At 42.0% G+C, this 24,617-nt stretch overlaps 3 protein-coding genes across 3 annotated transcripts; 2 read left to right on the top strand and 1 right to left on the bottom strand.

Moving 5' to 3' along the window:
• Positions 1 to 519: 519 nt before the first annotated feature.
• Positions 520 to 7,996, top strand: lbhl (LBH regulator of WNT signaling pathway, like). Its single transcript, XM_089014002.1, has 4 exons — positions 520 to 862; positions 4,616 to 4,691; positions 5,868 to 6,171; positions 7,240 to 7,996. Exons 1-4 carry the CDS (start codon positions 783 to 785, stop codon positions 7,317 to 7,319), a joined length of 540 nt encoding a protein of 179 aa, XP_088870128.1. The 5' UTR covers positions 520 to 782; the 3' UTR covers positions 7,320 to 7,996.
• A 182-nt stretch (positions 7,997 to 8,178) lies between these two features.
• Positions 8,179 to 11,076, top strand: c5ar1 (complement C5a receptor 1). Its single transcript, XM_089014001.1, has 2 exons — positions 8,179 to 8,390; positions 8,710 to 11,076. Exon 2 carries the CDS (start codon positions 8,717 to 8,719, stop codon positions 9,767 to 9,769), a length of 1,053 nt encoding a protein of 350 aa, XP_088870127.1. The 5' UTR covers positions 8,179 to 8,390; positions 8,710 to 8,716; the 3' UTR covers positions 9,770 to 11,076.
• A 94-nt stretch (positions 11,077 to 11,170) lies between these two features.
• On the bottom strand, positions 11,171 to 24,577 carry LOC148888158 (dapper homolog 3-like). Its single transcript, XM_089014000.1, has 4 exons — positions 24,189 to 24,577; positions 14,783 to 14,888; positions 14,369 to 14,479; positions 11,171 to 13,280 (listed from the first exon to the last, which is right to left on the bottom strand). Exons 1-4 carry the CDS (start codon positions 24,423 to 24,425, stop codon positions 11,779 to 11,781), a joined length of 1,956 nt encoding a protein of 651 aa, XP_088870126.1. The 5' UTR covers positions 24,426 to 24,577; the 3' UTR covers positions 11,171 to 11,778.
• Between the last annotated feature and the right edge of the window lie 40 nt (positions 24,578 to 24,617).

Below are 24,617 nucleotides of genomic sequence, written 5' to 3'. Positions count from 1 at the left end.
ATATATAAAACACGTTCTCTAGCTACTATGGTCAAAAAGACTGTTAAATGACTCAAAATGTTCGACACAAAAGGATTATGCTGGTGTCCATAGAAACACTGTTAAGCAGTCGCTACTGCCCGTTATTTATATATATATAAACATCCCTCTGTCTCCCCTCCCCAAGCCTGAGCCCTTGATCCCGAGCTAATTCCATGAATCATCCAAGTCTAAATTCACTGATGGCACAGCAGCACACCAAGAGTTCAGATTGCTAGAATGAGACAACGGAATCTCTTCAACAAACAAGTTGGCAGGACTCAAACAACACACGTAAAGTTGCAAAAACCTGAAGCTACATGCAAGCAGTAATACAACTCTGGAGTCGGGCTGCTTTTTGTCAACATTGCTCGCCATGTGTATGTGTGCCTAGCACATGAACCGACCATGCGCTGTGCCAACTCATCAGAGGGGACTGTCAAGCCTGGCTGACGTCACCCATCAAGCCGGTGTAATCGAAAGAGACGCTAATCCAAAGCCTACTTGTCGGTTGGGCTGGTAGAGGGAGGACAATGACACAAGGAGGGAAGTTTGAAGGGAGCACATGTTGACAGAGTTGGATTTGGGGTTGCACAAGTGTTCTAACTGGAGCAGGGTCATCCACCATCCTCATCTGCTGAGCTTCTATTGAAGGCGTGGGACCACCCCTATCCAGGCCTGGTTCTGGACATCAACAACCTCAACAACCTCAACAAGAGGGGGAAAGCTGCGGGAGCTGTATAACTCCCCCCGAAGCAGCCATTATGCAAACTGTGCCCACTGTCTTCACCACACTCAATCTGTGTCAAGATGGGGAAGAAGATGACCTGACAGCAAATACATGGTAAGAGGAGGAGAAGGAGGAGGAGGGTTGTTTTTCATAGGGGGAATAATTGTCATCCTTCACCGAATTTAGAACCTGAATTTGAAAGGTCATCCTTGATGGATCTTATATTACATTAAACAAGATAGATGTTTACGATCTTCATCAAAGCCCTCCTGGATTGCCATTTTTTCGATGACAAAAATATTAGTATATTCTTACATTTTCACTGAATGAAATGAATACATTTTATTTATGTGTGTAGTTTCCGTCGATTGTGTAGTTGTGAATAAAATCCACGCCATATTCATGAAAATGATTGTTTAAAGTAAATGTTGCATCTTGCAGCCTTTTAGTCCGAGCATGATTTATTTGAGATAGATAGTCAGCTGGTATTGTTTTGATCCTCATTCCATTTTTTTTGGTAGTACAAACACAGGATGTGGAGTGAGTGGAAATGCACAGGTGTTCAGGGAGAGCGTACTGTATATGTGGGGGGATTACATGGATGCTAAGCTTCTTCATAATAGCTCCTGTAAATTTCCATCCCAGGTGGCACACAAACGGCTTAGTATGACACACTTGTCAGCATCAAAATCTCAGAAATTGTTTTGTACATATCCCACAAATGGGTCAAAATTGGCAGCTTTTCCTGCAAAGCTGTTCCAATTAGAATGAGAACAGATGAACATTGTAGTTTTTGGCTGAGCAGTGTTTCATCATTTGCAATATCAATAATTCTTGCCTAATAACAACTAGAGCACATACATTAATATTTTCTCTGACCTTAGTTTGACAAAGAAGAGGTCAAAGAGAATATTTATGGCAATAATGTCAAACTAATTTTTCCCTTTTCTCCCTAAAAAAACCAACTACACTACAAATGTTCACTGAGGCACATTCATTACTATTAGATGACATTACCAGCATGGCCCAGAACAAGTCCTCTTTACCTCAAGTGTCAAAGCGTGTATCATTTTGTTTGCAAGTCACGCAGCACCTGGCCATCAGATAGAGCTCTTTGTCATGATGTGAAGTTCAGCCAAAAGCATATTTAACCACAAATAATCAGTATCATTTGTTCATGTACATAATGTGTATTTTAATCATGAAACATAAAATGCATTTGATTTACACATTGCGGGAAAGGGCATGGGACACGAAAAAAAAAAAAAAAAAGCAATACAATACAATACAATACAATACAATACAATACAATACAATACAATACAATACATGATGATTTATATAATGCTTTCACATCAGCTGAAGCTGTAACAAACAAACAAACAAACAAACAAACAAACAAACAAACAGACAGACAGACAGACTGACTGACTGACTGACTGACTGACTGACTAACTAACTAACTATTACATAATTACTTAACCGACCAACTAAATAACCAACTAACTAACCAACCAACTAACTAGCTAAACAACCAACTAACTAAATAACTAACCAACTAACTAACTAGCAAACTAAATAACTACCCAATTACCCAATTACCTAACTAGCTAACTAACTAACTAACTAATTGATTAATTAATTAGTTAGCTAACAAACTATACATTAGGCCTTGCATGGACGCTTATCGATCATATTAGTTCAAAACATCCTATCTAAAAATTATATCTAAGTGCTTCTGTTCCCAAACACTCCAAAGCACATGTGTCAAAGTCAAGGCCCGGGGGCCAAATCTGGCCCGCCACATCATTTTTTTCGGCCCGCGAAAGCAAATCAAACGTGAAATTCCATGATGCTTGCTAAAATCATCACCAAAATTTCATATTTTTGGATGTAAACCACAATAACAGTCATTATTCTTGACTTCAGATTTGAAAACATTAATTTGTTGTGCGCTATATATGAAATATGTGGAGGGGATTAAACATTCTAATGGCTTCCCCAAATTCATAAGGGCCCTCGAGAGGAAACCATAACTACAATGTGGCCCGCGGCAACAAATGACTTTGACACCCCTGCTCCAAAGGGACAAAGAAGATTCTATGCAAAGTAACACTGAGATGAGATTTGTCTTTTAGACTCACATTCACACCTAGGGACAATTTGGAGTGTTCAATCAGCATGTCATGCATGTTTTTGGAATGTGGGAAGTCATTAAGCACGATTTTACCAGATTGCGTGTTACCCATGACTCTGAAAGTCAATAAATTGAGAGTAAAGCATGGATGAAGCCAGAGACAGCAAAAAATAAATAAATAGAGAGGGACAACAAACAAACCAAGGATTCAGACTGATTTTCCTTCTTTCTTGATATTCCGCTCATATTTTTTTGACACTTCAGAGAGAATGAAGTCATATGGAGCCGGGGTGAAGGATTTTTTAAACGTCCATTGAATATGCTGCGGGCTCCACATCAAGAATATTTGTGGACTAAAGATAACAGGAGACCTCGGCATGTCCCACATCAACTATCACGTTCGGCGAGTGGAGCAAATGATTCGTGGTAAATGAAACTCAGAAGCAGGGCTCTCACCGTTTCTTTTGAAAGGGGGGTGTTGAATCCATGTGTTCGGCATGGCTCGCTGTCACAACATGAATTATGAGCAGCAGCAGACATAATCCATTTTTGTGCAAAACTCTGTTTGACTTTGCACTAATCTGCAATGTGTGTGTGCGTGTTGGTTGTGTGTGTGTGTGTGTGTGTGTGTGTGTGTGTGTGTGTGTGTGTGTGTGTGTGTGTGCGTGCGTGTTATGTGTGTGCGTGAGTTTGTATCGTGAGTTTGTATCACGGGAGACGCCATGTGATGATACACAAGCAGGCGCAGCCACATTATTCACGTAGTCTAGTAGCTTTAGAAATGTAGGAGTGAGCGTAAAACCTTGAGCTTGAGAAAGCTGACGTTGAGCTTGTAACTCGAGAAAATGTGCTCTTTACACTAATGTTTTGTATCAAAAGATGGCAAATCCCTTTCAGGAACCTTGTAAAGAAATGTCAGAGCCTGATAGGGTGTGCTGATGGCAATAGCATTGGTAGCACAAACTTTTCCAAAACATTTGCAAATTTCATTAAGCGAGGAATGTAACTTGCGCCGCACAGTTTTTGGGTTAGAGAGTGCATTTTCTTTCCAATCCAGTTTTGGATTCTCAGGGACCCCAGGATGACATTCCTCCCTAATGACGAAGGTTTTTAAAATGGATTCAACATCACATGACTTCAGGAAAGTGCTCGTAATTTTATTTTAAAACCTCATAAAGTTGTTAGAAACAATGACAGTGAGCCTTATTGTTGGTTTATGGTGGCGCTTCACTTTATCAATGAAATCTTGCCGCATAGCACTCTTGCATTTATTTATTGATTTATTTATCCATCCATCCATTTTCCACGTCGCTTATTCCTCATAAAGGTCGCGGGGGTGCTGGAGCTTATCCCAGCCGTGTTCGGGCACGAGGCGGGGGACACCCTGAATTGGTTGCCAGCCAGTCGCAGGGCACACAGAGACAAACAACCAGTCACTCTCACATTCACACCTAGGGACAATTTGGAGTGTTCAATCAGCATGTCATGCATGTTTTTGGAATGTGGGAAGAAACCAGAGGACCCGGAGAAAACCCACGCGGGCCCGGGGAGAACATGCAAACATGACTACCGGGCCACCCATATTTATTTATTCATTCAAAGAAATGTGGATTTATGTACGTATTTATTAACTTATTTTTCTGTAATTTTTGTTATTTATTTATTTACTTATTTTTACAGTGTGCAGAAGTCAACTTTCTGTATTGTGGTGCTTTTGTTGTGTCTTTCAGTGGGATGGAGAAGCTAAGTGATGAGGATTTACACTCTGAAAATCTGCAAAGGAAAGAACAGAGATTGCCCTTCCAGGTTCGTTCTTATCCATATTTCGGGCATGTGAAGTGCGTCTGTCCAAAAGGGCCTGGTTTACCTCTGCGGAGGCTGTGGTTTTGCCTCACAGATGGAGGTTCGATAAGTTGAAGGCTCTAAATTGTTGATAATTTTATGGGTTCAATTGAACTTTTCAACTGGTAGCGCTGGTGTAACCAACCTTCGCAGTTGTATGCATGAAAATTTATGGTTGGACTCTCTTTTTTGGGGTGGGTGGAGTGGTTAAGAACAGGTGCATCAAAGCCATACACTGTAACACTGTAATTTCTTATGAAGTCAAGATTGACAGTGGCTCTAAGTTCATACTTCAACCAAATATGTGACAGTGCCGACCGAGCAAGTCTATGACATAATTGTAACATAACGGCCTTAAATACAGTGTTTGTTGTTAAGTCCACCTTTATCGAGTCCATGTCAATTTTCAGTCACAAAAATCACAATCCAAGTCAAATCACCTTAAAACATAGAAATATTTTGTATACAACCCCTAAATTAGAGAAATTCATTGTGCTAAACACCCTTTGCAGATGGAATGAAACCATTTGCGTGACTAACCGCACCTGCGGATAAACTACCATAAGTTACAAAAAATAACGCTGCTGTATCAATTGTGGTTCCCGCAGGGGGGGGTGATGTGGAGATTTGGCATTGCGGAGTAGCAAACTGAACCGAGCAAACCAATGGCGAACTCAAAGCTAATGAGTGAACACGAGCGTTATCCAGATAACCAAACAGATGGCTAATTCGATCAGCAGAAAAACCTTCTCTCAAGTTCTTTTAAAGGAGAATGTTAATTTTCACAAATAAAAACATAATTACAGTTGGTCGAGTGCCTGAAACTAATTTAGAAGTCCAAAAGTGGTGTCATACAAAGAGTCCAAGTCAAATTCAAAGGGTGAGCAATAGGAGGCCCGAGTAACTTTATTTTTAGATCGGCATTGCTATTCATCATCAATCTCCAAAAAAAAACTTCAATCAAATAGAATTTTAATTCATCTGTGGTGTCAAATTTATTTTTTTGGGGGGGATCTATCTCTCGGTCTGTCCATCCATCCGCCCATCTATTTATTTATAAGACAATACAAATTTGAATTCACACACATCAACACAACAATTACTTAATTCTTATCTTTCTACTTACATCCCCCCCCCCAGATATTCCCTGACCCAGTAGAGGTAGTTCTTGGCCCGGAGACATCTTTGAACAGCTTGGCCCAGAACCACCAGAGGGAGCGTCTACCCTCCATCGTTGTGGAGCCCACTGAAGTGAGCGAGGTGGAGAGTGGCGAACTGCGCTGGCCCCCTGAAAGTGTCGACAAGGATGAGGATGAGGACGACCTCTTCTTGGAGCAGTGTATTCCCCCAGCCAACATTGCCGATTGGGGAGAAGAGGAAGAGGAGGATGAGGAGGCGACAGCATCCGTTATTCTGAGCCACCAGCAAGAACTGACACTCATTGGTAAGATGGACATTGAGGTTTGCATTAGGGTTACTTTGAGGCAGACATTTTTTTCTGTAACATTTGTCTCGATATGGGCCATAGATGAGTTGGAACCTCATTTCACGTTGTCGAATATTTTCTCCCCTCGTGCCATTTCATGCTTACATTTTTCATTGGAAGAGATTCTCCTGTTCATAAGCCATTTTTCATATGTGGCAATTTTTTTGTCGTCAGGAGAGGAATATCTGCGCCAAAGTCAATGGAAGATCTGTGTACTAGCCACCATAAACACTGGAAAAAAAATGGAAGGAAGGATCAGATAGCTGAAACCGATCTGCCTCAATCTCCTGAGGAAATAAAAGGATTGGTGTGGCTTCTTGATGCTTTTGGCAGTAGCCCACGTAAAATCCCGAGAAAAACAGACTCTAGGAACTTGAAGCTTTGGATTGTTTCCATAAAGACTCAGATGAAAAATGGAGGCGGGGGATATAGTTGGGGTAGTTGCGTGTTGAAGCTGTTAGTCCTCGAAAAATCCATGACTATCCGACAATCCTTTTCATTTCCGTCACGCTGGTGCTGAGCTCAGACAGCATCAACTGTCCAACTTCCTGCTACCACTTTGACTTGTCGCTCTGTGATGGCTTTGGTAATAACATGACCGCTTTGTTGTGTAGCTAAGCTGTTGCATGGGACTAATATGTGCTGCAGTGGGGTGTCCGACACACCCAAGGGCTGATGGTGAATATTATTATTGATTTATTTGAACATAATTTAAAAGCCCTGAAGAGATTCCTTTTTTCCTGACGTGTTACACAACATCCCAATTTCCTTGGCATATAAAACAAACAAACAAACAAACAAACAAACAAACAAACAAACAAACAAACAAACAAACAAATACAGAAATAAAAAACACCAGAAATATTTTTTTCTTCAGCTGCTGTTTGTTGAGGGTCTTGCCCAATTGTTTCCGTTGTTCCTGTTCCTGTATGTTGTATGTGTTTTTTTGTAAATCAAAATGTTCCACATCGTTTATCATTGATGCATTTTTTTTCTCACCCTTACTTTCCAATTTTGTCTTTTCAGACCTCCAGTCGGATGCATTTCAAGACGACACCCCTACACTCCCACCAAACTGTGTTTCAACCCTCAACCGAAACCCCTGAAGACCCGATGATGAAACAAATCAGTTGACACTGACACGGAAAGATCATTCATGTATGTGAGAAAAAAAAGACAAAATGGCAGTGCTCAGAGGAAAATATTTTCTAGCGCTGATAAATTGCCAGTTAAGCTCACAGAGAAACCATAAAAGGGCATGTTTGCTCACTTGGAAACACACCGATGAAGATAATCACAAAACCACACACTCCACCACAAACATTCACAGAAAATTACCGTTTCTGCGTGTTAGTGTGGCCCCTATGCCGTACCCCAGCTTTTAGAATTTTTATGTTTTGTAGAATTTCCCTAAATCACAATTTGGAAGGTGCATGAGTCACAATGCTATAAGAGGAGGTGCTGACTTTGCATATTGTTTTGTCCCATTTTTCTCTGTTCCCTAAAGATTCTTTAACGTCATGAACTCGATTACCAACGCTTCCTTCACAAACCAATGGTGACATCAGTAGTCATCGTTGTTGCTATTTATTTTTTAAGAACACATCATTGAAAAGCAGCTCTGGTTTGTAGAGCAATTAGTATAAATCTGATAGCTGTATTGTTATGGGAAATAATTTGGTTTTGTGTCGAGGCTGACGTGTGGATTTAATGTACATTTGTATAAATGATCAAAATAAACCCGCATTTTGCCCCACTCCCACAATCGGTGAATGTTCCTGAGATACCATTTATCTTCACAAAAGTGGAATCATCGAAAGCCCTCCACCATGGGAAAGTGACGGTTCATGGAGAGGGAATGCTGATATTATTTATTCTTGCATCATGTTGTTATTGTTGTTGTTATATTTTTAGTCAGGCTGTCAACTTATAAGCAAATTTGACTCATAAATTTGTAAATGTAACTGTGATGTTAATTCGTGACCAGCCACAAATTTCACTTCATATCTTTTTTTTCCACAAAAAAAATCTGTTTGTGTGTGCGTGTGTGTGCGTATATGTTTGTGTGTGTGTGTTTGTGTGTGTCAATGGTTGTGGTATAAAACATTGCAAAATAAGAAGAGCACATAACTTCCTCCTTGCTAAGCCACGAGTGCAAAGTCAACAGCTGTGCCGCAGTAAGTAAACTCTTGACAATGTACATTATTTATGAAAACCTCCATTTCAAACTTTAAATTGAACTTCTGTTTGTGAAGATTATTTTGACTGATTACTAAATGTTGATCCTTTGATTTAAACGTGTCTACCCCCACCATCAAAACTGAGTCAAGGTTTAGTTTCAGGGAGAAAATTAAAATGTTTCGACTACCTTCACTGTTAGAAGCTTCATTGTTTTAGTAGTAAAAATGAGTAAAAGTCTCCTACATTTATGTGGTACAGAAAATATTGGGGCCAGAGTCCATGCCCCATCGCTAACAATTTGTTTTGAATTTGCAGCTTCATCATGGACACCCTCTATGACTTCAGCGACATCTTTGAATTTAATATCAGCCTTCCTTCTGGAAATTTCACATTTCCCGACTTTCCCGACATCATGAGGCCAAAGATTCAACCAATTCAGATCATAGCGTTGACCTTCTATGCCCTTGTGGTTTTGTTTGGGGTTCCTGGGAATGCCATTGTGGTTTGGGTGACCGGTTTCAAAATGCCAGCATCGGTCACATCCATCTGGTTTCTCAATCTGGCGCTGGCAGACCTCTTGTGTTGTCTCTCGTTGCCTCTTCTCATGGTACCTCTTGCCCATGACGACCACTGGCACTTTGGCCCGATGGCGTGCACATTGGTCAAAGGCCTCTTCTACCTGGTGATGTATTGCAGCGTCTTGCAGCTGGTCTTCATAAGTCTAGATCGTTGTTTGTTGGTAGCCAGGCCGGTGTGGTGCCACAACAACAGGGGACCCAAATATGCCGTACTGGGTTGCGTTGCCGTTTGGTGCCTGGCTCTGATAGGAAGCATCCCTCAGTTTGTGTACACTCAGGAGATCATGGTGGGCGAGCACAAGCGCGAGTGTGTGACGGTTCACAATGTGCAAAGCGCCTGGCTGGTCACCACACTCCGTTTCCTGTTTGGATTTCTCCTGCCCTTCGTGGTCATCGTCGCCTGCCACTTGATGGTCTACAGAAGAACCGACAGTAAAGTATCAGCCAGCAAGAATCGCTCCAAGCGCACGCTGAGAGTCATTGTTGCCGTGGTGCTCAGCTTCTTCCTGTGCTGGCTGCCCCTGCACATTGTTGACTTTGTGATGTTGGTGACCCCACGGCATTCCCCTCACAGCCCATCCGTGTACCTGGCCCATGTTCTGACCCTTTGCCTGGCTTACTTCAATAGCTGCCTGAACCCGTTGCTCTATGTGTGTCTCGGACGAAGCTTCAAAGACACCATGAACCGCTCCCTGTGCAACATTTTGCACTTACTCAGTGAGGACCACACACCAAGAACCAGCATCACCGCAAATGCCTCCACAACTTTGTCAGAGAAGCAGATGACGAAGGTATGAGGAGGCGCAGACGTGGAGCTGTGATCAACTATCGCAAGGGATGAAAAGTCTGGGACTTTCTTCCTTTAACTGTGACACATTCTTGAACATGGAAACACATTTGCCTCGCTAAGGAGCGGTCCAACCAAGAAGAACTATTACATTTATCTCCATAAGATACTGCATGATTAAAAAAGGAAAAAAAAAATGTAAAAAATCCTCGAGTTTTTTTACAATCACTTTGTATACATGTCAAAGTTGTGCCCACATATATTCTGTATTTGTCAGTTTTTATCAGAGACAATTAAATATTAAATCTTATCTCCAAATGTCAAAACTAAATACTGCAAGAAAATATTACCCTATTTTACAGTGTATAAGGCACACCCATAAGCCTTCATTTTCTTTTCAAAAGATAACCCTGCTCCTTATACGCCAGTGCGCCTTATATGTGAAGTAATAATGAGCCATAACAGGTCTCTGCAGCTACTGTCAGCAGCTATTACTCCTTTCCCCAGCCCCCTCCATCCAAGTGGTGAGTAACCCCAGCCTTTACTGTACCACCTTATAATGTGCTGTGCTTTATATTTGGAAAACCTTTATGTATTTATACAGTATATTATATTTGGAAAACATTTCATTCATTGTAAGTGCGTCTTGTATTCTGGTGCACCTTATACACCGGATTTCACATGAATGAAAAATAAAAGTTAATTGTTTTACAAATTCAAAAAAAAAAAAGAAATTTTGATGAAATTACTTGGCATAAGTATATGGATATAATAGTCCAGAGGCTCTGTCATTCATTGAGACCGATTCACCGAAACCCTAGTGTTCGACTGAACCCAAGTTAAGACCCAAACTGCAAAAAAGCAATCCTAAACACCAATATCGCGATTTAGATGTGCTTTTTTTCCAGAGTGTGTGGGACATTATCAGGATTGCAACAGAATTGCAAAGAGCCAATGCTTGCATCATATCCTGACCAACACCCTTAGGTTGTGTGAAGCTCGAAACCGCAGGGAGGCTCAACTGAATCATGTCCACATTAGTATTGTGTATAGAATATTAGAAAAAAAAAATCACACAATATCAATTATTGAATCGATATTAAACCTGGTACTTCTGCACTGTGAGGTCCACGCATTAACCACTGCATCACCGGGCCAGCATTTATCCCCCAAGGTTTTGCAAATCTGTTCGAATGTAGATGAAAATTCATTCAAAATGACTGTATTTGCCGGACTATAGGGCACACCGGATTATAAAGCCCACCTTCAATGAATGACATATTTTTAAACTTTTCCAAATATAATATGGAATATAAGGCGCATGGTCAGCTTTTGAAAAAAAAAAGAAGGCTCTTAGGTGCGCCTTAAAGTACGTAGTACGCCAATGAAAAACGTCACCTTTGTCAACATACCAAAGACCAGAACATTTAGACTTTATTTAAAAATTACATTCATTCTGAACAAGGCCACAACATCAATTTACATATTAGTTACATATTTACAAGTGTGTTACATAGTGTTTCCCAATTTCGGTGACAGGAATCATGCTCATGATGACAAACTAATGACGACGCCAGCTGACAAAAAAATTGGAGCCAGTCGTCATCGACATAGTGCAGCGAGATGTGCATTTTCACATGAGAATTTATTGAGAAATGTGAGTCGAAGCATTGTAGTACCTTAAAACAGTCTAAGGGGGGACCGCCCTTATCACCCGACACAAACACTGAAAATGAATTCTAGTTTCCCAGGCTACCTTACACAGCGAGTATTTAATAAGCATGACTGTAAGAGAAATTAATAATAATTCCTTTGGACATAAACTCTATAGCAACAAAGCAAAACATTTGTTGTAATTTGGCATCACGTCAGTTAACGTCATTTAAGGGAAGATGGAGACCATTCGTTTTGATGTGGATCCTTGTCGGAAACAACCGTGACACGCCAGCCTGTAATTAGCACGGCGCGGAGCCGAGAAAAGCCGCCACTGACAGTTGATGCTTTGGTTTTTAAACCAATTCACACGGTGGTCATGACTTTGAGGGATCCTGAGCGGAATCGCAGGATCTTCTTTTTGAGAGCGTGGGAAGCTTTAATTTTGACAAAGGCCTTTGGTTGGGCGGGCGGATTGGCGGTGGCAGTCGCCTGTGCTGAGGGTGAGGAGGATGTGTTAGCGAGGCGAGGCGGCAGCTGCTGGGGCCAAACCAATCCCCCGCTTTCGTCTGAGTCGCTGGAAAGCGAGCTGGAGGCGGGCGAGTACACCTCGCTCATGCTGGATGAGGACTCGGCCGGGGCAGCTCCCTCATAGGCGTCTTCTCCTTGGCAGAGTGGTGTGCGTTGCTGGAAATCCGAGTGCCAGCGTTGCGCATGCTGCTGATGCTGCAGGGGGTGATGATGTTGATGATGATGATGGTGATGATGAAGATGATGCTGCTGTTGCTGGTGGTGACCACCATGACCATGGCGAGCTTTTCGAGTTGGCCTTCTAATGCCTGGCTCGGCCTGGTTCTCCCCTTCGTCCTGACTGAGTTCCAGGTTGGAACACCAACGTCGGTTGGCTTTGTCGCTATTATTTGCTCCGTGAATCTTGGGAACTTGACCTTGAGCCTGATCCCCTCTACCTTGGTGCCTCTCGGTGGTGCTGTATCTGCGCTCGGGCAACACCCGCTGGCCAAGGAGGCTGTTTTCTGACTGGGATCGGCCGGTTTTACCGCTCGACTTTTTGGACTTCTGTTTTTCATTTTGGGTCCTCTTTGAGTTTCTGGACTTGGTGTTGTGCTGCTCAGGGGATGCCTGCCAGGTTTTGGACTGCGTTGAGTTGAAGTGTCTCGGTGATCGTACCGGGGCGTGGCAGGCCTGTCCTGGGATGTATTGAGCACTTACTAAATTCTGCTTGTGATTGATTGGGGACTGAAGACAATGCTGGGGGGTTGTGGGTTCACAACAAAGGTTAGGGATCAAGGAAGGCAGAGGTGATGGTAGCGTCCCGGTCGAGGATTGCGGCTTACATTGGGGGTAGGGCAACATCAAATAACGCTCGTCTTCCAAAGATTGGCCCGCTCCTACGCAGGCGTCACCCTCTGGAAGGTCACAACCCCGACTCGGGCTCTTTGGGGTGGACAAAAGTTCAACTTGAAGGCCTGAATGTCCTTGTTCTGTAGAAAGTGAGGGGCTTATTCTGTTTACTGGGGCATGTGCGGGGGTAAAGGTGTATGGCGGATCAGGGCTGAGAGTCGTGCGAGGCTGACATGGCCGTGGTGAAAGGCTGTGACGTTGGACAAGATGAAGTATGTAACCTTCGACCCTCATGGCTTGTTGGTAGTCCTCCTCGGTCACCTGACCCACCGGAGGTGGCTGCTGCCAGGGCTGCTCATCTCGGCTGGGTTCTACCATCCACGTGTCCACAAGTGTTCTCTCCTCAGCGATACCCTCAAGCGGTGGGTGTGGTGCGGAAAATGAGCGAGGCAAGCCACTTGGAGAAACTGTCATGTCTGATTCTCCATTCAGCATGAGCGGGTCTCCTAGAAGAAAACAAATTCCGTGTCATTCCACAAGGGACATGGGCATCATGAAGATCAGACTTTCTTCCATCCCTCCATTTTCACCTAGAATGTTCCATGAACCTGCCATGTATTTTTTTGTTGTTCTTACTTTTATTATTTGGCGGAGAATACAAAAGGGAAAAGGGCAAAAAAAAAGGGAAGCAACGGCGCCACATCCTGTATGATCTCAGAATAACAACATCTCCTCACTTCAAGATCATGATAACTTTCCAAATGTGTATGCTCTAAATTAATCACATCTTTTTCCGCTACTCCCTCTGGGTTGCCGTTTTTTGTTGTGAAAGATATCATTATATGTTCATAGCTTGCCATTTATCGTATTTGCCACACTATAAGGCACACCTAAAAGTTTTCATGTTTTTTCAAAAGCTGACTATGCGCCTGATGATCCGGTGTGCAGTATATACAGTACCATATTTTCTGTCATTTGTTGATGGTGCGCCTTATAGTGCGCTGCATCTTATATATGGAAAATGTGTACAAATATGTCATTGAATGAAGGTGTGCCTGATAGTCCGGAAAATACAGTCGTTTTTGCTTAACAACCGCGGTGGGGCGCGGTTGAACTACTCGCCACGATTTTGCTGCCAGATAACAGAGCTCATGCACAACTGACTTCCGCTTTCGGTAGAACAGGTTGAAGCGTTTCCTTCCAAATGGTGTAACAATTCCTTTGCAAAAACTAAATAAATCCTCAATTTTCCTGATGAGGTGTTATCAGTGGAAAATAATTAATTGTAATAAGAACTAAATGAGGATAATGTGATGTGATAAAATGTGGATAAAGTGCTGTAAACAGTTTAAAGTACCTCTGCAAAGGAAAAACTGTTATTCGTAATTTATTTATCAATTATTTATTTTGCCTGCCAATAAAAAAAAATGAACGCAGGCATGTTTTATATACCATCAGAAAATCTAGCAACGCATGCTGAAGGCACATACAAGAAAAAGGCAGCATGGTCGTTATTTACTGACAGAAGCCTTATAATGATGTCCACGTGGAACAGGAAACGGTGAAAGAGGACCATGTGTGTTTATTTTCTTACCCACAGACTTAGGCCTTTCATCGGTGTATGGCCAGGAAGGGACCATTTCTGCGGGCTCCATAGAACAAGTTCTCCCTTTAGGCGACTGACCTTCACTTGACTCATAGAAACCTGGAAAAAAAGCAGAGTTTGTGTGAGAGAAGAGAAGATTATTTCATAGCAATCAAAAGCTCAATGAGGGGGCCACTAAAAGAAATATAAGTAGCATCCAGTAAAAAACTGCAAATAAATCATACTTGAATTGACAAAACGTGAGAAAAATCAGCGCCCACCAGCCTTTATTACACTTGAATTATTTAAGTGTAAAAAATTGTTTTTAACCACAAAATCGGTGGGGCGTCTCATACAATTGGTACTTCTTTGACTTTGCTCCTTCCCCTGGATTACAGGTACCTGAACTTGGTTGACTATCACCTGTGTCTCCTTGAGTGGCATCGTGGTGGTCTGTGTCGATCCGCAGCTCTCCCGCCTGTTGCTCCAGTGCTTGCATGAGACCCCACGGCGAACTTTGAAGAGCACTCTGAAAAACAAACACACTTTGTTTTTTTTACGTGGCATCTCAACATGACTGAGCCAGTTTGTAAGCAGGAGTTGGAAGGCAACACTCTGTGACAACAAAAGTATTGCGATCAATCACATCTCTCATTTGAAAGCAGAGATGCAAATTCATGAGGGACATCATGTGGCATCATTGGCACCGCCCTACCCACTCTCGAGGACTTGGACACTGCAAGAATCAAGACAAGAGCGTGGACAATCCTGCTGGACCCTCCGTACCCTGCCCACCACCTTTTCCAGGTACTCCCCTCAGGAAGGTGCTACTGATCCATGCGCACGAAATCCAGCAGACATTTAAACAGCTTCTTCCCCTTAGCCATTAACTCTCTAAACAGTAAACCAAATATAACGCTATAGTGCCTCTTTGCAATTTTGCATAACCCTGTGGAACAGCATCCTATGATAATCATTATAGCTCCATCTCTGAACTCACTTGAACCACTGTCTGCTTGATATTTTGCACATTGTCTCACAGTTGTTCCTGAGAGGTCTCACTTACATTAAGGAATTCGATTCGATTAGATTAGCCTTTATTAGTGTCCTCCATATTTGTTTGTCATGATTTTTTTATGATGATACGAGTGCAGCGTGTTCTACTGAAGACAAAATGTCCGTGTGTGTTCGACATACTTGGCCAATAAAGATGATTCTGATTTTGATGTTGGTTTTGGATTATCAGATGTGGATTTGTGTATCCGTCCCCTTCAGTCATCCCTACACACCTCCATTTTGGATTGCACTGAAGCATACTTTAGCTGTGTTCTAATATTTTGGCCACGAAATATCGTGACAGATACAAAATACAGCTCCGGTGATGATGCAGTTGTTTCACACAAAATTACAACCACAGTAACAACAACATTGTCAAAATATGCCAAGCACTGCATCTTTGTACAACTGCTAACCTCCAATAACACGTAAAAGCTTTATCTTGCTCAGACAAGTCCAGCAACAATGGCCCTGCTCAGACTGCTGCATGCATGTGACCAGCCAGAGGTGAATTAAAGGTTGCGCAATGTCAGCAGGGTCTTAAATTGACACCATGTTCTTTGCCTATTCTCTTCGCACGAGGCGAAAACGTCAACACATGTGTGGTACTGTTTTGAAAAAAAGCACAATGACGCTTTACCCCATTTGATGAGTCCTCCAGCGAGGTACTGTACTTTATTGTGAGGAGCTGTGAGGAGGCTGCCGCAAGATTATTGTCTATTATTGATGCCCCCATAGCGCTTTCACCTTCACTGCACACAATCTATCATTAGCCTTTTAGAGCATCCTCAACCTTGGGATGGTGGAGGATGGAGGCAGACGGACGATAACCCTCAACCCACCTCACCTAATCAGAAAGCAGCTACACGAGACAATCAGGACCAATCGATAAAAAACAACACCACACATTTCTCTTTGTCTCCACGGCTCTATATTCAGAGTGTAGAGAAAGACAAGAGGGCAAATACTTGAGATACAAAGATACTAAAATGGGGGGAAAACCCTCTGTGGTTGTGCTGAAGGAGACTGAGATCATAAACCAGTCGGTGGTTCGTCACCAGGATATAAACATCTTTGGAATTGACCAATGAGACAGCCGCACTCCTGGACCTTCTATAATTAAATCAGACAAGACTGTGGGAGGCCACACATACACACACACTCACACACACACACACGCACACAAACACACAGACACACGTGCACGCACACACACACACACACACACACACACACACACACACACACACACACACACACACACACACACACACACACACACACACAAGGACTTCAAGACCTTTTCTTCTCCAATTCTTCACCTTGCATTAAAAAGTACATTAAATTTAAGGCCATCTTTCAAATTATACACTTCACATCCAGATGACGAAGAAATGGGACCTTTCTGACATCTGACTAACGTGGCATGTCACATTTTAGGATTTTCATATTTTTACTTGTTCCTGATGTAACGATGAAAAGGTTTCTTCAGCCGTCATCTGTACTTCTTTGAAGGTGTCAGACGTTTTGCTTCTTATCCAAGAAACTTCGTCAGCAAACTAAAGTCTTACTGGTAGTTTAGGCCATATATATATATATATATATATATATATATATATATATATATATATATATATATATATATATATATATATATATATATATATATATATATATATATATATATATATATATGTGTGCATATGTACTGCCGATTGAGGCCCACTAGTATTATCCCTGCGATGTTGTTGCAATGTCTTTTTTTGAGAATTTGTTTAGTCTCCCCAAAGTACTGCTCTTTACAATTTTCATTCTCACAATGTATTGAATAAACTACATTACTTTGTTTTTCATTTGGCAGCCTATCTTTTGGATGCACACATTTTTGCCTTAAAGTGTTTATCGGTTTGAAAGTAGGAATTTTGTGTTGCCAAAGGACTCTGTAGTTTTTCAGAAACTCCTGCAATGTAAGGTACTGCTACTCCTCTCCTTTTTTTGTATATAATTGTTGGTTTCATTCCCTATTCTTTCTTTCTGACATTTGTTAAATGACCACTGATGGTACCCACAGTTTGTGAGTGCTCTCCTGATATGTTTTGACTCCTTTTCGCTACCTTCAACGCTTGTTGGTATTAGATTAGCCCTATGCTGGAAGGTTCTGATAACTCCTAGTTTGTGTTGTAAAGGGTAGTTAGAATCCATTGTAAAATTTCTCCCTAAATTACGTATTTTCAATTTAGGGGGAAATTTTATAAACAAATAGTTTGCTGACGAAGTTTCTTGGATAAGAAGCGAAACGTCCGAAACCTTCAAAGAAGTACAGATGACGGCTGAAGAAAACTTTTCATCGATGGACTACTCCTGTACGACTGAGAGCTTACACAGACGTTTCTGATGAAAATATATGTTTATTTGTTTATTTATCTATCTATGTATGTATTTATTTATTTGACGATGTATTTTATTTATTTATTTGTCGATGTATTTTATTTATTTATTGACATGTATTTATTTATTTATTTATTTATTTATTTGTTTATTTATTTAATTGTTTATTTATTCAATTAAAATAGTCTTAATTGTTCTCAAAGCAAAATTGTTACTTTTTTGGTTGTATTTTTCTGGAAAATGCTTCATTTTAATAAAAAAAAAACCAATGATTTTATAATAAAGTAACGTCTGCGATTGGCTGGCAACCAATTCAGGATGTCCCCCACCTTGTGCCCGAAGACGGCTTGGATAGGCTCCAGCTTCCCCGTGACCCTCGTGAGGATCAAGCGGTCCGGAAAATGGATGGATGGATAAATTAAAATACAATTCTAAAACCACTGTTTGACCTTTCTTCTTCTGTAGCTATGAACATAGCATAAAACACCGGAGCCTATACCAGCAGGCGAGGGACACCTTGAATTGGTGTTGATTTGAATTGGTATCCACTGCGAGACTAATAAAGGCAAATCCAATCCAAATCCAATCCAATCCAATTGCCAGCCAATTGCAAGGCACACAGATGCACACACATACTGAATCAATTTGAAAAGAACACCAAGTTACTGACAAAGACAAAACCGAGGGAAATTTGTGTTAGTTTTGTGAATGTAAAATGTCATTTCGCTCAGTTTTTGTTTTCTTCGTTTATTTTTGTAAACTATAACCTTAATCGGGACAACCACTTCAACCCTTTCTTCTTGTTTGTTTTTGCATTACTACATTACGTCACTACCTTACTTTACATACGTCACTACCCAGTGACGTGCGGTGAGGTTCATGGCTGGTGAGGCACTGACGTCATCACAGTCAGATTTACAAACATGAACTCTCCAGAGTAGCTTATTTGATTGGCAACAGTTAACGTGTTTTGTTTAAAATGTCATGTCAGCATTCTTTATATAAACTTCTTCTTCTTTTCCTTTCGGCTTTTCCCTTCAAGGGGTCGCCACTGTAGCATAGAAAAAAAGAATTAAAAAAATGTGATTATCGTGTTACCTTATGGTACAAATGAAGTCTTCTTTGTAGAAGCCTTCCTTATCATTCTTCAGTTTTAAAAGTCTCTTTATTTCTTTCAATTTAGATATGTAATCCTCCATTCTGAAAATAAGGCCAAGCAACACGAAAAAAATGACTGCACTTAACTTGCTAACTGTTTACTGTAGCTTGCTCTCACTAATTATATTATTCTGCAGCCAGGAGGCGCAAGAAGAATCTGTAATCACCAGCCCCCCCTGTCATGAGGCAGGAGAACTGTGTGCCTCACAGATGCACACAGTTTTGATTAAAATAAAATAAACACTGTATTACAGTGTTTATAATGGAACGTGACTCTACATTATATACACCAGCTAAACTGTAGACATTTAGTTCACATACTAAAAGTATTTGAACACTTTAATAGCGATATGCAGAGGGACAGCAATGCGGTCTCACTGCAGCGCAAGCCAGCACAGTTAGCATAGTCATTGCACAATCCATGGTGAGGCTCAGCCTGCTGCTGCCTCACCGCTCGTCTCTACTTAGTATTTGAACGGTAAATGTGAAAATTCAGCGATTTTGAAAAAAAAAAATGGTGACGTTAAATGGAGAAGAACTTTAAAATACAAATCACTAAATAAATATAACTGTTTAATTAATTTTTTTATTTGATTTTTCAATGATGACAGGGGAGGCACGGCCTCACCTGCCTCCCCTGACTGCACGTCACTGTCACTACCTCACTTTACATTCGTCACTACCTCACTTTACATACGACACTACCTCACTTTACATTCAGAAATTACATGTATAGTCTGTTGTCAATTGTATGTCTTTTTAGCCACGTTAGCCAACTATTAGTGCCTTGCATGCTGGGTCCGAGAGGACATTAATTTCATCTGTGCTGTATGTCATGCATATTAGCATATTTGACAATAAAGCTGACTTTGACTTGACTTTGAGGTTTGGCAGTTGAAAGTCCTTACCATGAAAAGAGCCACCTAAATAATATATCTTTAACATGGGAAGAAAACAAGCTCGTTCATTCAAAACAGTGCATAATACTCTGTTTGAGTCTCGGGCTCTTTGATTACAGGAGGAATTGGATCCAAATTTTGCAAAAACAAACAAACAAATAGAGGCACTGTACAGGCATCTCATGCTCAAACTAAGGAAGGAATTGGACAATAGCCACGCGAGTTGAACTCAACTCACCCAACATATGTCCAAGATGAGGCTAATAGACATTGGTGATCCATAATATGCTGCAAGCCCTCCAAAAATGAACACATAATATTTATTTGGGGTCTCTTAGCAACGACGCGGCACATTCAGGGCAGCCCAACAAGTCGTTCGCTCATCTGACAGAATGTGACCCATAAACAGCGCTCATTTCCCAGGGGTGTGTGTTTCAAAGTTATCCCCTCAAAAATATAACCACGGATTGAATCACTTTTGCACTCTCTGAATGAGGATTTCATGCCTATGACAGGGTGCGAAGGCACAGATATGTCATGAAAGGCTGTGAAAGGAGTGCGACGTGCCACCTTGCCCTCGTGTGAGTGACAGCTGTGACAGCACAGCGTCTGCGTGCTAAAATGAGTGCAATGTGAAGACTCAGCAGTTGTGCACTTTCCATGCGGCTCCATTAAAGGACACAAAAGACACGACGTGTCCATCAGACTAACGGAATTATTTGGACATGTCAGGGCAAGGAGTGTCCAAACTCGATCCAAAACACAACATCTGGAGCAGTTGAAAGTTACTATTTATCTTACTTATCTGAGTATGATGCAAGGCACTTGAATGCTTCAAAAATGTGTCTCTGAGTGTCCATAGAAATTATAAGGTGTACCGTATTTTCTGGTGTATAAGGCGCGCCCCCAGTGAATGGTGTATTTTCAAACTTTTTCTATACACAGTATAAGGCGCACCGGACTATAACGCACACCTTCAATGAATGAAAAATGTTTTCAAAAAATAATATATAAATATACAAATGTTTTCCAAACATAAGGCACACCTACATCATGAGGCGCTGCGATAGAGGCTGGGGTTACGCACTACTTCTTCTCCAGGGGAAATGGAGTCGGTAGCTGCTGACAGTAGTTGCGAGACCTGTCGTGGCTCAATATTACTTCACATATAAGGCGCACCTGCATATTCGGCACAGGGTCATCTTTTGAGGAAAATCAAGACTTTTGGGTGCACCTTAACATGGAAAATGAGGTACCTCCAATGAATGACATAGTTTAAAACATTTTCCATATATAAGGCACACCGGATTAAAATGTGCACCTTCAATGAATGACATATTTTAAAACTTTTTCCACATATAAGGCGCACCGCATTATAAGGAGCATAGTCAGCTTTTGAAAAATAATTAAGGCTTTTACGTGCACCTTATAGTGCAGAAAATACGATACTTCCCTTGTCAGGATAAAATTCTTACTGTATCTGTACTATGACCAAATAAGGTGTCGTTTGAGTGCAGTGAATAAAAAAAACAAAGTGTTGCTATTTGGGCTGCCAACTCGCTGCCATTGCTTCTCAACGGGGAGAGTATGTCTGCTTAACAATAGCATTGAGTGGACAGGAGATCAGCTCTTCATGCGTCACCAGCTGCTGTCTGCCATCTGAACCCTGTCAACGCCTCAAACTGTATACCACCAGCAATCTCAGCCTAGGGAGTGGAAGGAGGGGGCTGTGTACACATATACAGTAAAACCACATTCCCACACATGCTACACTAGATGGGGAGTTGTCCCCGACACACATGGCGAAGTGTATACAATTCCACAACCGCCATCTATTCTGTCAGGACATTTACTTGTGCAATGATTCATACGCTTGGGTTAGAGTTAAGAGACATCGATCCACATATGTTGGGAAGAAGGGAAAACAGGAAACACCCAGCTCCTCGACACCCCCACCCCTTATCCTTCATCCCAAAGCGGCCCCCCCCCCCCCCGCCCCCTACTTGGAGAAAGGCATGTGTCTCTGTTGCAGACCTTGAAACAACTGCTTCTCCTTCATTTGGGATGAGGACACACTTTTGACTTGGCTTAGTGGGGTGGAGAGTGGGGGAGTCAGAGGATCTCACTGTGTCTCCTGAGTGGAAACACACACCCTTGTTATGGATTCAACATAATATCGAATCAGAGGGAGGATGATGTGGAACCTCGGGTCAATATTTGCTTCTAACCTTAAATGCATTTTGTTATTTTGTTAATTCACAGTTCATTATGATGTGGGAAAGTAAAACACATTTCTACGCATAACAAAAAATAAATCAAGGCATGGTTTCCAAATAAAGAGACCATTCAGACCATCACTGTGAGTGAGTGGGATTACATGAGTCATCCGTCCATCCATCCATCCATCCATCCATCCATCCATCCATCCATCCATCCATCCATCCATCCATCGGATAGGATTAGATTGGATTAGCCTCGCGGTGGTGAAATTTACGTTTCAGAGCATCAGAGTGATGAAATTAAGAGGAAAAGAAAGGAAGAAGTAGAAAACAAAATATAGGACAATCCATCCATCCTCCAATCCACTTTATCATCACAAGGGCCGGGTGGCATGCCAGAGCCTTTCTCAGCTGTCTTCCGGCAGTAAATGGGGGACACCCTGAACTGGTTGCCAGCCAATCGTGAGTCAAACAAAGGCAAACAACCATCTACGCTCACACTGACACCCAGGGACACATTTTTGAGGGTTCAATCAACCATGCATGCTTTTGAGATGTGGGAGGAAACCAGGGTGGTTAATGTATTCATTTCACCTTGGTGAGATTTCAAAGCATGAATTAAAACATATCATCCACCCATTCATTTTCTGAAACGTAATACAGATAGATTTAACAATATTCATTCATCTACCTAGTCACATCAGGCCCATCTGATGGCATGAATGTGAGTGTTGTATGTTTCTATACAGCACAGGTGTCAAAGTCAAGGCCCGGGGGCCAAATCCGGCCCGCCACATTTTTTTCAGGCCGCGAAAGCAAATCAAACTTGTGAAATTCCATGATGCTTCCTAAAATCCTAAACGAAATTTCATATTTTTGAATGAAAACCACAATAACAGTCATTATTATTGACTTCAGATTTGAAAACTAGTTATTCATTAATTTGTTGTGCGCTCTATATGTAATATGTGGAGAGGATTAAACATTCTAATGGCTTCCTCAAATTCATAATGGCCCTCGAGAGGAAACCATAACCGCAATGTGGCCCGCGGCAAAAAATGACTTTGACACCCCTGCTATACAGTATGTGCCCTGTGATTGACTGGTGACCAATCCAGAGTTTCTTCTGCCATTCGCCAGATGGCAGCTGGGAGTGACCGTACTTCCCTTGACAAGATAAGCGATATAGAAAATTGATTGATGGACATTGGTCGGTTATTCATTTTGGAACACAGTGGTTTGCTCAGGTGTTCCTAATTTCGTGTTCAAAGCCACCATCCTCTGAACTGGCAACATTAGTATTCTGGTCCATATGCATCTATTGTTAGGGCCCCGGTTGTGAGGAGGAGGAGGAGAAGGGGGCGAGGTGTAAAGATGTGGTGGTCGATTTAATTCTGCATTCAAACTCATTCATCAAATACATGTAAATGCTTCCTTTTGTTACCATCTCCAAACAGTTGTCTGAAAAATACAGGACAGTGATGAGAAACAACAACGACGTTAATGCTCCTACCCAGCGGTATTATGTATACCATACAGTAACATTAATGCTCAGTACTGCATAAAAATTGGTGTATGAGAAGCTCTGGGCAACAGAAATAATACATAATCTCTTGTGTAAAACTCGTGTCCCCCAATTATAACTCTGTTAATCCACCGAGGGAACCTCATGAATTATGAGATAAAGACGTCGGGTTACAAGCAAAGTACTGAAAACCAGTGATGTGGAGAAAGCTGCGATAAGAGTGCGCTTGTAAAGCAGTAAAAAGGCACAAAAGTCCATGATGGGGGAACAATGGGCCATTAAATAGTCGGCCTGGGCTCCAAACGGCGACTGGCTGCTCCACCCCCTGATCTGCTCGCCCACAGGCAAAAACCTCCAGCCACAGCGAACAGAGAACCTATTAATCAAGTTGAGTAACTTTTTTTCCTCGCAGAAAGGTTTCATTCTGCACCAAAAGCAAAAGCCAAAAACTAAAAGTGAGCGAGCGAATCAAGCAACGCAAACAGTTTGGAGCTGGCTTGTCAGCGAAGGGGTGTTGGTTGGACTTCCAGGAATCCAAAGAAAGTGTCATGAATAAATAAATGATCATAAATACAAGTCCTTACCAGCTGGCGCCTCAGTGTCAGGTTATCCTGGCCCCAGCAGCTGAACCAGGACACGTCCCCAATCGTGAGGGGCTCTTGCGGGGGCCGGGGGTCGCCCAACGAAAGAGCCCCGAGCACCAGCCCCTCCTGACGTTGCTTGCGCAGCTCCAGCTCGCACAAGCCGGCCAGACTGGCCTCCAGGCGCTCCTTGGTCCGGCTACGCTCCACCGTCACCGGGAAGGAGAAGGCGCGGTGCATCGTCCAAATTGCTTCGAGACAACAGTAAGAATAAATAAAGCACCCCACCCCTCCCCCCCGAAAAAATATTATTTCTTTACGCCGACGATGGATCTGGCTCCATTCTCCAGGAGTGCGCTGCGAGCAGCATGCTTCCCCTCATCTTCTGAGCTCGATACATTTTCTATTTTTGCAGCTGTCAAACGCTGCCAC

This window comes from Hippocampus bargibanti, linkage group LG14, assembly GCF_051943395.1.
Source record: "Hippocampus bargibanti isolate YZ-2025 linkage group LG14, ASM5194339v1, whole genome shotgun sequence".
Classification (NCBI taxonomy): domain Eukaryota; kingdom Metazoa; phylum Chordata; class Actinopteri; order Syngnathiformes; family Syngnathidae; genus Hippocampus; species Hippocampus bargibanti.
Note: the sequence above shows the minus strand (reverse complement) of the source record. Positions and strands in the feature narration are given on the sequence as shown.

Bases quoted from the DNA above. Each gene is read 5' to 3' on its own strand.
- lbhl (XM_089014002.1), top strand. From the start codon at position 783: ATGCAAACTGTGCCCACTGTCTTCACCACACTCAATCTGTGTCAAGAT. The intron at 4,692-5,867 runs GTTCGTTCTTAT...CCCCCCCCCCAG, and splicing joins AACAGAGATTGCCCTTCCAG to ATATTCCCTGACCCAGTAGA. The intron at 6,172-7,239 runs GTAAGATGGACA...TTGTCTTTTCAG, and splicing joins GCAAGAACTGACACTCATTG to ACCTCCAGTCGGATGCATTT.
- c5ar1 (XM_089014001.1), top strand. From the start codon at position 8,717: ATGGACACCCTCTATGACTTCAGCGACATCTTTGAATTTAATATCAGC.
- LOC148888158 (XM_089014000.1), bottom strand. From the start codon at position 24,425: ATGCACCGCGCCTTCTCCTTCCCGGTGACGGTGGAGCGTAGCCGGACC. The intron at 14,480-14,782 runs GTGATAGTCAAC...CTTTTTTTCCAG, and splicing joins TGCCACTCAAGGAGACACAG to GTTTCTATGAGTCAAGTGAA. The intron at 13,281-14,368 runs GTAAGAAAATAA...GTTTTCTTCTAG, and splicing joins TGAAAGGCCTAAGTCTGTGG to GAGACCCGCTCATGCTGAAT.